General features: G+C 48.7%; 1 protein-coding gene across 4 annotated transcripts in view; it reads right to left on the bottom strand.

Moving 5' to 3' along the window:
* Positions 1-17398, bottom strand: part of Cfap251 (cilia and flagella associated protein 251) — a 99911-nt gene that overhangs the window by 42369 nt on the left and 40144 nt on the right. For all 4 annotated transcript variants that reach the window (XM_052755380.1, XM_052755379.1, XM_052755381.1 and 1 more), the window contains exons 16-19: positions 11985-12099; positions 11010-11173; positions 5441-5531; positions 5103-5246 (exon numbers count right to left, since the gene is read on the bottom strand). In XM_052755380.1, coding sequence (XP_052611340.1) covers positions 5103-5246; positions 5441-5531; positions 11010-11173; positions 11985-12099 — 514 coding nt within the window. The remainder of the gene's footprint in view (positions 1-5102; positions 5247-5440; positions 5532-11009; positions 11174-11984; positions 12100-17398) is intronic.

Below are 17398 nucleotides of genomic sequence, written 5' to 3'. Positions count from 1 at the left end.
CAGCCAAAACAACAATGCTCATAAAATGAAAACAAATACATTTTTTAAAAAACCTTTAAAATTGCTGTAAATCTGACATGAGAAGAACAGATCAGAAACATCTTGTGCAGCGAGTGCACCAACTAACAAAGGCTGCAGGCTGGTGTGGGGCACATCTGGATCACAGGAACATCTCCAAAGAGTAAATGCATCTGTGTGCACAGGGCGGGTGGTGCTGGGCTAGAACCTGGGCCTTGGCCAGGCAAGACCCACGCCACTGAGCTACGCCTCCAGCCCAAGTAGATTTTTTTTTGTCATTTGGGGTTTTTTGAGGCAGAGTCTTATGTAGCCCAGGATAGTCTAGAACTAGCTATATAGCTGAGGATAACCTTGAACTTTTGAGGGCTGGGGAGGCAGTTTGGTGTCAGTGTGCTTGCTCAGCATGTGTCAAGCCCAAGCCCTGGGTTCTAGCCCCTGCACAGAAAAGGGTGGGAACCTTGACTTCTAGCCTGTAATCCTTTAGCCAGAGGTAGGACTACGAAAAGACACCGGATGCTTTTCAGATACTTACCATGCCCTGTGGACTGAGCTAAACAGCTAGCTACCCACGAAATCTTTCCAGTAATCCCAGGATGTGGGTGCCACCATTGTCCCATACAGAGCTGGGGATGGAACCCAGATGCTAGGCAAGAGCTCCACCACTGAGCCACATTCCAGGGCGTCGGCAGGATCTCATTTGGGAACCATTCCACTCTGCTCAAGTCCCCACATGGGCCAAACCTGTTGCAGCCTCTAGGAAGTGTTCATGCTTAGCAGCCTGGGCAGTATGTGCTCCTGGACAGTGATGAGGTCAGGCCCACCGTTACCAAGTGATGACCAGGGCTCTGGAAAGGAAGCTCTTCCCAGTATCTGGGTTTGCGGCCTCCTAGGCACAGGCAGGGGTGAGGACAGACCACAGTCCAGGGCAACACAAAAGCAAGAGAGGACCAGACAGAAGGGCGTTTCCTGGAGCTGCATGTGAGGCTCTGGGTTCGGTTAAGCCGCACACTGCCTCTACTACAGGATTTGGCTCCTTTGAACCAAGAAGACCTGGCATGCCTTAGATACCTGTAACTTACAGCCAAAGAGGGTTCCTGACCAATAACCCTGCAGTGTGTGTCAAGCCCTTATCCTCGATGGTGAGCAGCCCTGGGAAGTGACACTCAGAGCTGGTGTCCGAGGTCAGGGCTCTCCACACGGCGGCGGCATATCTGAAAGACCCTGGACAGATGAGACCCTAGCAGCCCCTGTCCTCGCTGGCTATGGTACTCAGCCTGTGGTGAGGCCTAGGAATCCCATCTCACTTACGTGACAAAGGTTCAAAGTAATTCTGATACGACGGCCAGTTTGGAAGCCAACGTTTAAGAATATTGCTTTGGCCTCCAGGCGGTGGTGGCGCACACCTTTAATCCCAGCACTTGGGAGGCAGAGCCAGGCAGATTTCTGTGAGTTTGAGGCCAGCCTGGGCTACCAAGTGAGTTCCAGGAAAGGCGCAAAGCTACACAGAGAAACCCTGTCTCGAAAAACCAAAAAAAAAAAAAAAAAAAAAAAGAATATTGCTTTGTAAGATACAGCTGTAAGAGTGGGTCATGGTGTCATTTGTACCTTTAATCCCAGCACTCCGGAGGCAGAGGCAGGTGTATCTCTATGAATTTGAAGCCAACCTGGTCTACATTACAAGTTTCAGGCCAAAGTTACATGGAGAGGTCCTAAAAACAAAAAACCAAAACAAGCTGGGCAGTGGTGGCGCACGCCTTTAATCCCAGCACTCGGGAGGCAGAGTCAGGCGGATCTCTCTGAGTTCAAGGCCAGCCTGGGCTACAGAGTGAGTTCCAGGAAAGGTGCCAAAGCTACACAGAGAAACCCTGTCTCGGAAAAAAAAAAAAAAGAGTAAATAAATAAGTAATTTTTTTTGTTTTTGTTTTGTTATGTTGTGGTTTTTGTTTTTGTTTTTGTTTTTTGTTTTTAGTTTTTTTTTTCTGAGACAGGGATTCCCTGTGCAGTTTTGGTACCTGTCCTGGATCTCGCTCTGTAGACCAGGCTGGCCTCGAACTCACAGAGATCCACCTGCCTCTGCCTCCCGAGTGCTGGGATTAAAGGCGTGTGCCACCACCGCCCAGCTAATAAATAAGTACATTTCTTTTAAAAAAGGGCAAGTGATAGACAGGACAACACCCCCACACCCCCCCATGCATACAGCACACATAAATACAAAATAAGTATCTTAAAAAGAACATATTTTTTTTCTAGAGAATTTCTAACCAAATGGAAAGTGCTTATGACATGTCATACAATATAAGGATACAAGGCGGTCATATACATTCAGTGTAGTCAACATTCACTGTCTAAATGCATAAACACCAGGAAAATAATAGTAAGAGTCAAGTCTGGGTGGTAGGATTATATTATAAGTAATTTTTCTTCATTCTACCTGCAAATCTTTCCCAAATTTTCTGCAATGAGACTGTATCACATTTCAACTCAGAAAGGAAATCCTGTAAGTTATATTTAGAAGAGTTCCCGTTAGGAACACACGTGGGCTCCTTGGCCCTGTCCAGAGCTGTTAGTGTCTGGGGATTTCTGCCATGTGGTCAGACTCATGTCTGAGCTACAGAGTCAGGACCAGCATCCGTCCACGTCCCAGAGTTGACCCAAGAACATACACCAGGTTAATGGCAACTATACAGAAGGAGACAAGGTACCGAGCTCTTTCTACACACCCGGTGATGTGCTCCCTGCCTTGGACACATCACCCCCTGAAGCCCAGGGTTCTTGTCCTTGCGCAGGGAGGGCAGAGGTAGACCAGCCTCACGTGCCCAGTTCTCCATCCCCTGACTCTCTGCTTCTTAAATTGTAGGTTTAGGGCTGGAGAGACTGCTCAGTGGTTAGAGCACTGGCTGCTCTTCCAGAGGACCTGAAAGGACCAGGCAGATGCCATAACAGGCTGCTCAGTCTTCTCTCAGAGATCAGGCCTCAATTTCAGTTTCCTGAGACTTGAGCAAGCAGTTTCTGGGAGGGCCACGAACAAAAGACATAGTCCTTGTGGTAGCTCCCTTTCTGCACGTACTCTGACTGCTCAAGGTTCAGTCGGTTGTTTACTGTCTGGGACCCCTCACCAACTTAGAGCTATGTGCATGAGTCAAGGACAGAGCCTGGGCCACTGAGTCAGCCCCCACAGTCAGTACGTGCTAGGCCAGCCAGCCTCCCTAGCAGCTCAAGGACAAAGCCTGGGGCTTGTCCAGGCCTGCCCAAAAATGGATAACTGTAACCCCCCAACTAACCCTAGCCAATTAAAAGTTACTGACATGATTGCCACTGGCACAAACCAATCCTGAGTCTGTTTCTATGTAGTCTGTAGACCCCAAGCCCCCCTTGCTTTAAAAACCTGCCCCATTGCTACTCGGGGTCTCTGCTGCTCTGCTGCTGCATCAGACGGATGAAAAGACCCAAGTTAACTCGAAATATAAAGACTCTTTGCTTTTGCATCAGATTTGGTCTCTTGGTGGTCTTTGGGGGACTCTGGGTACAACACACCCAGGTTCAATTCTCAGCAACCACATGGCGGCTCACAGCTGTCTGTAACTCCAGTTCCAGGGGATCCAGCACCCTCTTTTAATCTCCATGGGCACCAGGTACACACATGGTACACAAACATGCATGCAGGCCAAACACCCATACATATTAAATAAAAATAAATCCATCTTTTAAAAACTATGGGTTGCAACCCCCATATGGGGCCATGCAATGAATTTACAAGCTTGGTAGCAGTAAATGGTTTCTGAAGACATAGCAACTGAAAATATGCTCAAGGTCAAACCTGCCATCAATCCGAGGGGCTCATGGCAGCACTCATCACCCAGTGCTGCGTCAAACAACCTTGGTTCTGAACACACATGTACGTACTTGCCATAAATGCCTTCACGCCGCAAAACACCACTGAGTGCCAACAAGAACCTTGGCTGGGATCCGTAACTACACACTGCAAACTGCAGTGTTTTTCTGCAGAAATATGATCATTTAACTATGGAAAACAAAGACTCTCCATATTTCCTACCATTGCTGCTCAGCATGTGAGTATCAGAATATATTTAGAATGTACTCCATTAGAATTTCGATTTTTTTTTTTGCCCCTAGTCCTGGGGTTCGAACCTAGGGCCTCAGGCATGCTAGGCAAGAGCCCTGTTGAGCTAGATCCTCAACTCAAAATGTTCAAGAATTGCTGTTTGAGTTGCTGACTAAAGTTTCATTTTTTAAAAATCACTGTATAAATTTTGACTTGAGATTAGAATTTCCAACCACTTCTGAAAGGGCCCCAAATACATCCTGACTTTTTTGGCATCATGCATTTATGTGAAGCAGTATTCTTGGGATTAACAATGACAAAACCAAATCTCAGCCACCTCTGAAAAACACTGAAGGTACTCTACATCCTGCAGCATCAGACATTCAGGAAGATTCTATTCTTTATGTAAAAACAAATGAACATGACCATCTCAATAGTATGAAAATTTGTCTTCAACAAATGGTAAAACTGTATGGAAGCCACAAAATTCCTTTAAAATAGATTTCTTCATTGTTTATTATCAGCAAAATGTTTGATTTGTGTATCTATTTTATACACCAATATACCCAGGGTTGTGTAAAAAATTCTTGGGCAAAAAAGGTTTTGCAGGCCCGGCGTGGTGGCACATGCCTTTGATCCCAGTACTGGGGAGGCAGAGGCAGGTGGATCTCTGTGAGTTCGAGGCCAGCCTGGTCTACAGAGAGAGTTCAAGGACAGCCAGGGCTACACAGAGATCCTGTCTCAAAGAAAAAAAAAAGGGGGGGGGGTGCAGCCAAGGTTGAGGAGGCCCTGCTGCACCTAATACCCCACATCTACAAGGAATCTGTCTTGGGGAATGGGTGCATGTTAACCTTCAGTCAGTTACTCAGCCCATTTGAAGTCCTCAGAATCTTCTTGCTGATCTATTTACTTCAGAAAAAAAAAAATGGCATGTTTCCAGGCTGGCCTGCAGTGACTGTTCCCGGAAGCGCTTGATATAAATAGCCCATCCCAGCTCTGATCTTGCGGGCGCTCTACCTACCTTCTCCTCTGATGGGTAAAAACCAATCGCTCTCATGACAAAGGGGAGCTCCGACAGGCAGATGTGTTCTGACACCTGCCTGGTCTCCATCGTATCGATACCTTGACTGCGGAGCTGAGAATAGTAGAAGTAGTCCTCCAGCTCCTGTGTGGGACCAAACAGAAACAGCACACAGAACGAACAGTCAGACACATCCAGGAAGGGGACATTTTCTAGAAAGCGTATTCTAAGCTCGGTGACGGGGAGGGGGCTTTATGGAAACGCACAGAGGGTCAGTCTCTAATGTTTGCTGGACAGCCTTGACTAGATGTCCCCAGGAAGTGTTTGATGACAATTACCCTGTAGAATTTTCCTTCCCTGCCACCAGCCACCAGACCGTAGAACGGGGTCAAGTCTTCACCCCCAAGAGAAACAGCCGCCTCCAGGGCACTGGAACAATGAGAAACATCACCATTAGGAAGTACTCATGCATGAAGTCATGGAGTCCCACAGACGGTGGCCTCGGCAGGGTCTCTTGTCCCTCAGTGATGAAGCCTGTGACAGAAAATTCAGTTTCAAGCGTGGAACGCAGCCGTACAGGGCACCCACCTTAATTATGATGATATGCTCATTCTGATGATAGGGCAGGTGCTTGGCAATTTGTCTGAAATCTTTGGGGACCACATCTCTCCTGGGGGTGCGGCGGGGGGAGGCTCCAGTCTGAGACCTCAACCCTCTTGAGCTGAGCACGGCCAACCAGCACCAAAAGGATGGGGTGTTGTGCAGGTGTACTGTCAGCGCTAATTGCTTCCAGAAAAGCCCGGGAGATCACAGGGACCCATGCCAAGTGGATAAAAATAACCCTCTGCTCTCTAGCATAGGGTCAGATTCTCCAAAAATAGGCCCTTTGAATGGGAAGAAAACCTACTTTTGCATGAGACCAACCGACTTTTCCTCACACAAAAGGCAAATAATCTAAAGTCACTGTAAGAAAGAAAAAAAAAAAAAAGCCACTCACTGGATTTCTGCTAGTTCAGTGAATTAGAACCCCACTTCAGTGAAGACCTATGGTAAGAACTGAAGGATCCAGAACTGGAGTCACAGGGACATGCCTGTGAGCCCCGACTACGTCACTTGTAAGCTGTATGACCTTGAGCTACACCACCTCTGCTCAGTTTCCTCATCTGCGAAATGGGTAGGGTCATACAGGGCTGCCATAAGAATTAAATAAGTAAACACACATGAAGGATTTGCCGCTGGCCCTTTATTTTTCTCGGGTACCAGTCCATCACTTGAACCATCAATAGGCCCCTTGGATGTTTAGTGACCCGTATGTGGGGATAAGAATAGCACTTGTCTCCCAGGATGGCTGTGAGGATGAGGTCGAGAGGACAGTGTAAAACACCCAGGAAAGGGTCAAGCCCAGAAGCACAGCTATGTCCATACCAAGGGCTGATGGGCACTGACATGCCCTTACCCCTCTCATAAGAGCCACAGAGTGTCTCTGCCCTGCTGCTGGGTCCAGGGGATGGCCTGATGCATTTGTTCCCCATATGAGCCTGGGGTCTTCTCCTGCAGGGCCCAGTCTTCACCCTACTTCTTGGCTCTGACAGAAAACTATGAAGGCAGGTGATCAGCTAGCTGTTCCTTCCCTGTGGCCCCCAGGCCAAACCTGGCCTATTCCTGACCCAAAGGGTAACAAAGCCACTTTTAAATATGCTGCCTAGAGCAGGGTATCAGGACCAGAAGGGACATGGGAGCCTGTCACGACCAGGAACCCCTAAGGGTAATGTTGTGGAATATTAGTTTAATATGTGTTGCATTTGTTTACGCCAAGGAATATTCATTTAATGATGCAAAGATGTGTTGCATTCTTTTATGTTGCATTTGTTTAACTCTGCAAAGCTGTGTTACTTTGCCTACATAAAACACCTGATTGGTCTAATAAAGAGCTGAACGGCCAATAGCTAGGCAGGAGAGATAAATAGACAGGGCTGCCAGGTGGAGAGAATAAAGAGAGAGAAAAGAGAGAGGAGCAAGAAAGGGAGAAGGAGAGGAGGACATCAGAAAGGTAGATAGAACAGAGAAAGGTAAAAGCCTAGAGGCAAAAGGTAGATGGGATAATTTAAGAAAAGCTGGCCAGAAATAAGCGGAGCTAAAGACTGGGCATTCATAAGTAAGAATAAGTAAGTCTCCAGGTATTGGTTTGGGAGCTGGGTGGCGGGCCCCCTAAGAGTGAGAAAACAACCACCACTCCAGGGGAAGGCGGCACATGCACTCGGCTCCCTAAGATGGCCCAACTCGCTGGGCTCTGCGGTCACCACGGCGCCACACGCGTCCTGCTCCTGCCACTGCCTGCGGACCCTAGAGGGACCAAATTCCTCTGGCCAGAGCAAAGAAAGAGATCCATTCTCTCTGTGGCGAGAGCTCTAACCTGAGGAAGCTGAAGAGGAAGACACTGAGGGCAGAGCTAGGCAGGAAGAAGGCTGAGGGCCACAAGTCGGGGGCTATGTTGCAGGTCCTGCTCTGTGGCCAAGCAGCCACATGGGATTCCAGCTGCCTTCCCAAAAGCCTCCTTGTGCCTAAATTGGGGTCTCAATACTCACACTGAAAGAGAGAGAAAGAGAAAGAGAGAGAGGGAAGGAGGGAGGGAGGGAGAGAGGGAGGGAGGGAGATCACTGAGGCACAGAAGGAACGTGAAATTTATTTATTTTTTTAGATTTTTAGATTTTTATTTTGTGTGTATGAGTGCTTTGCCTGCATGTATGTGTGTGTGCACCACATGCATGCCTGGTGCCTTAAGGAAGTGGTGAGCCTCTGTGTGGGTGCCGGGAATCAAAGCCCAGTTCTTTGCAAGAACAAGTGCTCTTAACCGCTAAGGCAACTCTCCAGCCCCAGAAAGTGGCATTTATTGAACATATGTATACTCAGGAATAGCATGGTGCTTCTAGGCAAGGGGCTGGGGCTGGAGACACCAGGCACATCATGAGTAACATCAAGCAAGTGCCTGGGAGATGCTCCCCAAAGGGGGCATGGGGTGGTACCCCATCCATCGCATGGAAAAGCTGGGGCTCAGAGGAGTTATAGTCTAGGATTATTTTGTTGTTGTTTATATTTGGCGTTTTATGTACCTCAGGTTAGCCTTGACCTCACTATGTAGCTGAGGATGGCCTTGAACTGCTGACCTCCTGCCGTTACCCCTGAGTACTAGGATTACTGTCACGAGTTCCCATGTCTGACCAAGCTGGGGTTTGAATCCAGGTCTCTGCTTTTGTGTGAGCAGGGTGGAGGTGGGAGGTTTTCCAACTCCACTCCACTCTATAGCTCTAGCATCAGTAAATTTAGCACAAAACTTTCTTTTAGAGAGGGTCTTATGTAGCCCAGGCTAACTTTCAACCAGGACGACTTTGATATTCTTTTTTTTTTTTGGTTTTTCGAGACAGGGTTTCTCTGTGTAGCTTTGCACCTTTCCTGGAACTCACTTGGTAGCCCAGGCTGGCCTCGAACTCACAGAGATCCGCCTGGCTCTGCCTCCCGAGTGCTGGGATTAAAGGCGTGCGCCACCATCGCCCGGCTGACTTTGATATTCTGATGCTCCTGCCTCCACCTTCACCTCCACCTGCTGGATTAGCGGCTTGTGCCACCATGATGGGTTGTCTTAGGGTTACTATTGCTGTGATGAAACACAGTGACCAAAGCTATTTGGGGAAGAAAGGGTTTATTTGGCTTAACACTTCCGTATCACTGTTCATCCTCAAAGGAAATCAGGACAGGAACCTGGAGGCAGGAGCTGATGCAGAGGCCACGGACGAATGATGCTTACTGCCTTGCTCTCCATGGCTTGCTCAGCCTGCTCTCTCTCAGAACCCAGGACAGCTGGGCAGTGCACGCCTTTAGTCCCAGCATTTGGGAGGCAGAGGCAGGTGGATTCCTGTGAGTTTGAGGCCAGCCTGCTCTATAGAGTGAGTCTAAGGGCAGCCAGGGATACACAGAGAAATACTGTCTAAAAAAAAAAAAACACCTAAAAAATACCCTAGGACCACCAGCCGAGGGGTAGCCCCACCCACAATAGGCTGGGCCTTTCCCCATCAATCAAATGCTCTACAGGCTTGTTTCCAGCCCAATCTTATGGACTCATCTTCTCAATTGAGGTTCCTCCTCTCAGATGACTTTAGCCATTGTCGAGAGTTGATATAAAATGAACCAGCACACACGTCTATGTGGTATTGGGGATGGAACCCAAAGCTTCATGCATGTTAGTCAAACACCGGGCTACAGCCTGGGCCCTGGGAGAGAAGTGTATTGTTTACTTGTTTGGGGTTTTTACATTTCTTTCCATTAGTGAAATGCTGAACATATTAAGTCACCAGAAGCAGCAATAAAGTGTTAATTAGTTTATAATGATCCTTTGTCCCCACAACAGATTAAATTGAAATTCTCAGAAGCCTGGATTCTGGCCAAGCATAAGGAGGCTACTGGAGATCCCTATTGGATCCCACAAGGACTGAGGGCAGAAACCAAAATGGGGAGACTTCACCTCCCTCCAGCGTGCCACTGGCCCCAAGGATTGCAGGTGGCATGTGGGTGCCACACTGGGCCTGTTGGGTAAGTGCTTCTGGATGGAGAGCTAGCTTACACACACACCCCACCCCCCCACCCCCATTTCCCAGTCCCTCAGGTCCCTGGATCGGCTCACCTGGGCTGGCAGAGCAAAAGGCAGAGTTGCAACCACAATCTGAACCAGAAGCCATCACGGCACCCGAACAGATTTTGTCAGTTATTTTCACTCAAGTTCAGAGTAAGAAGGAAAGCGTTAACATCTGCCGTAAAGAGAAGGACGTGCCCTTGGCAGATGGCGGGTGCAGACGTTACGGGGAGCCATGAATCAGGCTGCTCTTTGAGGGAGGAAGGTGCCAGTGCCGTCTGCCCCTGGAGCTTGCGTGGACCCAGTCATGAGAAACATGATCTGGCTGCCCAGCCCTTGGCTCCGCCCTGGTTCAGACCACTGCGTTTAGATGGATGAGAGGGTCACGTTCAGCGCTTGACCCGTCTCATACACAAACGCCCTTCTCAGGAGGAAAGGAAAGGAAGGATGCCATAATTTATAGATTGGCTTCTGCATTCACCTATGTCAACCTGTCTGATCCATACGGGGTCCTGTAAAAGTTGTTACCCCCACTACACAGACAGACTCTAAGGATTAGCGACATTAATAAAACCGCCCAGATTCTGGAGCAGACTCCAAGCTATACCGCAACCCTTATCTCTTTGACCTTAAAGGACCTATATGCTCTCTGGTGTACAAGTCTAGCATTTTCCAGCTTCACTTTAGGCAGACCAGGTCTCCTCTCAGGGTAGAGAGGGGCAGAGGAGCCCTACTGGCAACAGATTTTTAATCCACCCTTAGTGTTTCTGTAATGCCCACTCTGGAGGCTCAGTCTTGGTCTCTCCGGCCAGCATGAGTATGCACAGACACTGAGAACTACTTCAGGGAGCCAGCCAGAGGCAGGGGCACTCTCAACACCCAAGCTGGAAATTAAGTGCAGGGTCCCTGAGTTTGCACAGCAGCCTTTGATCTGCACATGTCACCAGGAAGCATCCTGAGAGCCAGGTACAGTTTGGTCCTAGCACAGCATGGGGGCATGTAGCAAGCACCCTGTAACTGTTGTGATTGAAGGAGGAGGGGTCTATAGGCTGGAGCAAGGGCTCAGCGGGTAAAAGCCTTGTGTAAATGGTTCACAACTCCATGAACTCCAGCTCTAGGAGATCCAGTGCCCTCTTCTGGCCTTCTCAAGCACCCACACGCGTAAGTGCATACTAACATGCACATGTGCGTGCATGCACACGCGCACACACACACACAAATATATTGTTTGAAAAAGGATGTCTACACTTCCACATGGGGTCAGGTTCTGTCCCCTCACATACCTTAAGTTGATTTCCCACTGTGCCACTGAGCAGTCTTCGCCTCCTGCTGTGAAGGCATAGCGGCCATCATAGGAAAGGGCCATGCCAGCTACCCCGCTTGGGTGGCAAATGATAGCACACGTTTTGTGTGGGTTGCCGTCAACAGGTAAGATCTGGAGTCCGACCTAGAGAGGCAAGTGTAATTAGATACTCAGACTCGAGGGCCTGAGTCTCAAGCTAGCCTGACACACCTGAGCTTTACCTCCAGACACTTGTGCCACGCACGCACACGTCTGGTGCCATCTGTCAGAGTCAAGTTTAACACAGGACGAGGTGTCACCGATTTGTGTATCTTCCATGTAAATTAGATTTTTCCAGGTCAATGAAAAGAAGGAAAAGGGTAACTTGGAAGGCTATGAGTTTTCACTGGGAAACTTTGAGAACTCTCTTCAAAACTGTGTCCTAGGGGCCTGTGAGAGAGCTCACTTGTTGCCGGGCCTGACTGGGTTCTACCCCCAGGACCCACATGGTGGAAGGAGAGAACTGAGCCCTGAAAGCTGTCCTTTGACCTCCACATGCATACTGTGGCACATGTTCACGCATGCGTGTACACGTGTACACACACACATATTAAAAAGAAAGAAATGCCTCCCAGAAGGGTCTCACGCACCTGTGGCCATTTTCAGTTTGGCCAGTGACCCATATGGAGGTAATTCTGTGCAGCAGAACTGAGGACCCAGGGATCATCTTATCATCTACGTGATTATTAAATGTATTTATCTGGGAAAGGACATTTGTGCCACAGTGCCTGTTTGGAAGTCAAAGAACAGCTTTCCCAAGGCAGTCTCTCCTCTCACCGGGTTCCAGGGCTCAAACTCAGGCCCCCAGACCAGGCAGTAAGCAGCTTTCCTGGCTAGCCGTCTCCCCGGCCCTGGATCTCATGGTCTGTGGACCCCCTGCACAATCATTTTGCAGGGGCTGAGAATGGAAGCCCACCTTATCTTTGTTGATGAATACCAAGTGGCGTTTCTGCAGCTCGAATGTGTTCTTTACAGGGAGCACCTGGGTGTACTCGATAGGAGACCCGTAAGCAGGTCCGAGAAGTGTCTTTCTGTATAGGAAAAAAAAAAAGGGGGGGGGGTAAACTCCATAAACTTCAATGCCTGTTTTAAGACTGGAATTGGCACTACCATACTTGTGTTGTGGTTTAGGGTTTAGGGTTTTTATTTTGTTGTTGTTGATGGTGTTTTTTGTTTTGTTTTGTGACTCAGAGTCTTGCTATGTAGTCCAGGCTGGCCGAGAACTCACAATCTTCCTTGCCTCAGCCTCCTGAGTGCTGGGGATTAACAGGCATGCACCACTACACGGGACTTCTTATATATTTGTGACTCTGGATTTCCTCTCTCGTCACTCAGCTAATCCCTATACAAGAACGTCTCATTCAAGCGCTGCCAGTGGCCGCTGTAAATAAGGAGCCTTGGCTCCCAGCAGCAAATGCTCTAGGGAGCTGAGGGGAATGGACTGTGAAGAAGGCTTCCAGTGGCTGTGGTGTGGACTTTCCTCTTGACACTGTGCCCTAAGAAACTGTCTCTGAACCACCGACAAGCCTTCGAGGAAACGGCATGCCTTGGCAGGACGCAAGCAACCACCCAATTCCTCAGGTCAGGCCCACGGACTGGAATGAGACAGCACCTTCTTTCTGTCCCAGACATTCCTAAATACAGGGCTATGGGACACACAGGTCTCCAAATCCATCGGTGTATCAAGTCGTAGTGACACTGGTCAGGCTTCTAATTCGACTTTAACATTTCTTATGACATCTTTGTGCTCATGTGTGGCGGTGTGTACAACTTATGGGAGGTGGTCCTCACCTCCCATCCCAGAGATGGAACTCAGGTCCTCAGGCTTGGTAGTATTTATCCACTGGTTCATCTCACTGGCTCCACCTTTTTTTTTTTTTTTTTTTTTTAAATCTTGGTATTTTGCTCAGGCTGGCTTCAAACCCCCAGACTCAAGAGCGCCTCCTGCCTCAGCCTCCTCCCTAGCTGGAACTGCAGGTACAAGCCTCTGGACCCAGCTGGATTTCTCTAATTCCAGCTGCATCCCTGAGCAAGGGGCCTGCTCTGAGGTGAGGTCCCTCTGTGGGATGTGAGTGCTGGATAAAGGACAATTGATCCTATCACACCAGCCTCGTGTGAGAGGTCCTTCTCATGCCAGGCATGAGGCAAGGCCGTCAGGATGCAGAAATGCGCAAGGTCTAGCCCCTGCTACTGAGACAGGACAGGAGACAAAGAGCTGTTTTGAAGTGAGAAGGGCAGAGACAGCTGTGAGTCCCAGGGTCTGGAGCGAAGTATTCCGAGGGGGGCAGCCAGCTGTGTGCAGAATGAGGGATCAGAGGCAGGCCGAACAGCTTGGATAGCAGGAGAATGGGCATCAGGAAGAAAAGGGTAAATAAAGGCAGGGACATGGATCTAAGAGGCATAAACAGTGACGGGAAAGGGACAGAGGCAGAACAAGGGGACACAGGGGTAGGGACAGTTCACTACAGAGCCCACCAGGTAGAAAACGCATCAGCTAATGCCTTTTCCTGAGGCTCTTCCACATGCTGTGAAGTGAACAGAGGCAGGGCAACAGAGGTAAGAGCCCAGGAACAAGGTATGAAAAAACTGGGACCTTTGTCCCTGGTTGGGGGAGTCGTGGGGAGTGGGGACTGTGGAAACCCCAATCCTAGGGTCATTCAAGAAATTGTGCATGTCTGTCTACACCGAACCCTGCACCCTAGTGCTCACGACTGCTACAAAATGGAAACAATGCAAATGGCTGTGAGTATCCTCAGACCCACGGGTGAGCATCCTAGGTCGTGACATACACTAGTTCACATCACAAAGTGGGCAAGTCTCAAGAGCGTGTTAAGTGAAAGAAGCCAGACCCAGAAGGCCACGTGCTCTGTGTGACTCCATATGTAGGAATATGAACTTATACTCACATGTATAGAAAAGTTCGTAAGACAGAAGCAGGCCAGTGGTTTCCAGGGACACGGGGATGCGGGGCTGGAGAGTGTCTATCGATGGGAACCAGAGTTTGCTACTCTGTTTGGCTTTCTCATATGGTCCAGGCTGGCCTCAGACACACTATGCAGCTGAGGCTATAGCTTTGAATTTCTGGTCTTTCTGCCTTCACTCCCAAGTGATGGCACTCCAGGCACGCCTGCCTGGCTTATTGGGTACTAGGTCTAGAATCCGGGACTTTGTACATGGTAGGTAAACATTCTACAACCAAGCCAAATTGGCAGCCCAGGAACCAGTTCCCCTTTGGGTGTGACGGATGCTTTCTTGAACTGCACAACTTAGTGAATACAGGGGGAAAAAAAAAACAAACACTCAGAACCATTTCTGGCATAGCGTAAATAACCATTAGCCAGTGACAGGCAACCGGTCTACCAATTTTACAAAATTCTTATCTCTGCATTCTGATGGAAAGACATTTCAAATTCATTGTGAAAAGAAAAGGCTCAAACCTTTAGACATTCATAAAACAGAACATCCACATTCTATAATGCTGACTCCTGTCCCAAGAAAGGCACAGGTAATTGTTTGGTCCATAGGACTCACCAACATTTACATATACATGATTTCATCGGAAGAGAGAATTATCCTCTCCATGCTTATTTGGAAATCTGCTTTATCTCTTACTATATCTCGGAGACATTGCCATGTTACTGCATAAACAGCCATCTCATTATTTTTCCCCGTTTGCCAAAAGCGTCATTGTGCTCTGGTGCACTGACGAGACATCATTTAACTAAGGCCCTATTAACGGACATTGGAACTGCCTCCATTTCGAAACATATTTCCATACAAGAGATCCTTTTACTTATGTCTTGGCATACGCGCCCGGGCACTTCTGCAGGCTCTGTTCCTCGAAGTCAGAGGGTATAAAACTTAACAGAGGGTGACAAATTGCTTTCCCCAAAGGTTACGCCAATTTACACCCCCACCAGTGGTCGGACGAGCAAGCCCGCTTCCCCACATCCTTGCCAACCGCTCGGCCCCCATCAATCACTTTTATCTTCACTAATCCCATTTGTAAAAAATGATGTCTTGCTTTCGTCTGCCTCGTCCAGAGAGGCTGCTAAGCATCTACCCCTAAGCTTACTGGCCTTCTGCAAGCTGCCTTTCCGTATCCTTTCAAACGTTTTTTTTTTTTTTTTTTTTGGATTTTTCGAGACAGGGTTTCTCTGTGTAGCTTTGCGCCTTTCCTGGAACTCGCTTGGTAGTCCAGGCTGGCCTCGAACTCATAGAGATCCTCCTGGCTCTGCCTCCCGAGTGCTGGGATTAAAGGCGTGCGCCACCACCGCCCGGCTCAAACGTTTTAAAACGCATTTAAAAATTCTTTTTCGAGTCATCATGAGAAGGCTAAGCTTCCCCAGTTGAACTGTGCTTACCAGACTCACTCTTCCTCTAACTCGAGAGATGCTGTACACAAGGGGCTCTTATTTTGGAAGGATAGGAATGTTCTAGAACTGTGGGAGGAGAAAGTGGCTAGGCTACACTATGTACATACAGACTCACACAGCAGTTCAGTGCTGTAGGAGAGGACTCCCAACCTTGCTAAGTTATTTCCTGTACTCGAGTTTATCGAGTTCAGCCGAGAGCTTGAGAGGTGATGGCAATTTTTTTTTTTTGTTTTTAATTTCGCTTTTTGTTATTGTGTGTGTGTGATGGGGGTGGGCGATGCACACATGCTGTGTGGACAACTTTCAGGGGTCAGTTCTCCTCACTTGGACTCATGTGGCAAGTACTTTTTACCTGAGGAGCCAATTCCTCCAGCCTTATATACTGTTTTCTTCTTCTTCTTTTTTAAATATATTTATCTCTTTTGTTTTTGTTTTTGTTTTTTTTTTTTTGTTTTTCAAGACAGGGTTTCTCTGTGTAGTTTTGGTGCCTGTCCTGGATCTCACTCTGTAGACCAGGCTGGCCTCGAACTCACAGAGATCTGCCTGCCTCTGTCTCCTGAGTGCTGGGATCAAAGGCTTGCACCACCTGGTTCAAGTTCAAGGCCAGCCTGGTCTACAGAGTGAGATCCAGGACAGCCAGAGCTACACAGAGAAACCCTGTCTCAAAACAAAACAACACAAAAGATGGATGATCAATAGGCAGAAATATGAACACACACCGCACGCACACACCACACACAGACACCACACATACCACACACACAAACACCACACAACACACACACACCACACATACCACACACACAGACACCACACCCCCCCACACACACCATACACAGACACCACACACACCATACCCACACACCACACACACACCAACACCATACACATACCCCCCCACACACACACACACATCACACACACACACACCCCACTGACACACACCACACAGTACCTCTGTCTCTCTTCGCTGATGATCAACGGTCAGTGGGAGCTACACATCGGAGGCATGCGTCTCTTCCCCTGAATTCAGTTTCTAGGACTAACTAGGCGTTTCCAGGGATGTTCTTTGCTCAGAAGTGTGTGTGTCCATTAAAGAGGGGGCATGGAGAGCATCCTGAGGCTCTCTACCCATTCTCTCAAGGATTTTAAACATCGTGCCACATTCTATTCCCTGCCATTGTTCCAATCCTGCCTTCTGGAAAAGGACTGTTCTTGGTTTGGGGGGATGGGCAGGAGGAATGGCTCATGCTTGCAGTCCCAGCACTTGAGAGGTGGAGGCAGGGGGATTACTGTCAGTTTAAAGCCAGCCTGGGCTACAGAATGAGACACTGTCTCAAAAGAGAAAAACCAAAACCCACAAAGCAAACCAAAGAGGAAGAGAAGTCTGGGGGGTCCTGGGGGCTCTGGAAATCTCATCTGAGATCCCTTTAAGGTATGAGCATGTCCGGGCATGCCTGTAATCCCAGTACCTGGGAGACAGGTTACATAGCAAGAGCCCTTTTCAGAAACAAAATGAAACCAACCAACCAATTAAAACTCTGCTCTTCCTCCCGCAGCCTGGGCACACAGTTGCTGCTGCTGGCTCCCCCATCAAACATTCCTTCTGCCTCTGGGTCTTCCAGACACAGCCATTGGCGGCCAGTCCCGCCACCTAGTCAGTCCTAGGCAGAGAGGCTCGCTCCCTGCAGGGTAGAGCTCTCTCTGCAGTCCATAGTAGAGGGCTGAGTCATTAGGCTTGGCCTGCCTGCCTAATGGTTGTCCGGAAATTATGAAGCCTCCCCCAGCCTCAGAGGGACAGTACTTTGCAAGACTCTGGGAAGCTAAAGACAGCAGTCCTGCTCCAGGGACGGCACACAGGGTCAGTGTCCAAGGGGAGGGAAACCTGGGACCCACAGGTCTTGCAGAACCTATGGCCACACCCAACAGAACACCCCTGCAGGGAGGAAGATAC

This window comes from Peromyscus californicus, unplaced genomic scaffold (genome assembly GCF_007827085.1).
Source record: "Peromyscus californicus insignis strain IS unplaced genomic scaffold, ASM782708v3 Scaffold_2__1_contigs__length_46816999, whole genome shotgun sequence".
Lineage (NCBI taxonomy): Eukaryota > Metazoa > Chordata > Mammalia > Rodentia > Cricetidae > Peromyscus > Peromyscus californicus.
The sequence above is the reverse complement of the archived record's forward strand: the minus strand, read 5'-3'. Positions and strand labels throughout refer to the sequence as shown.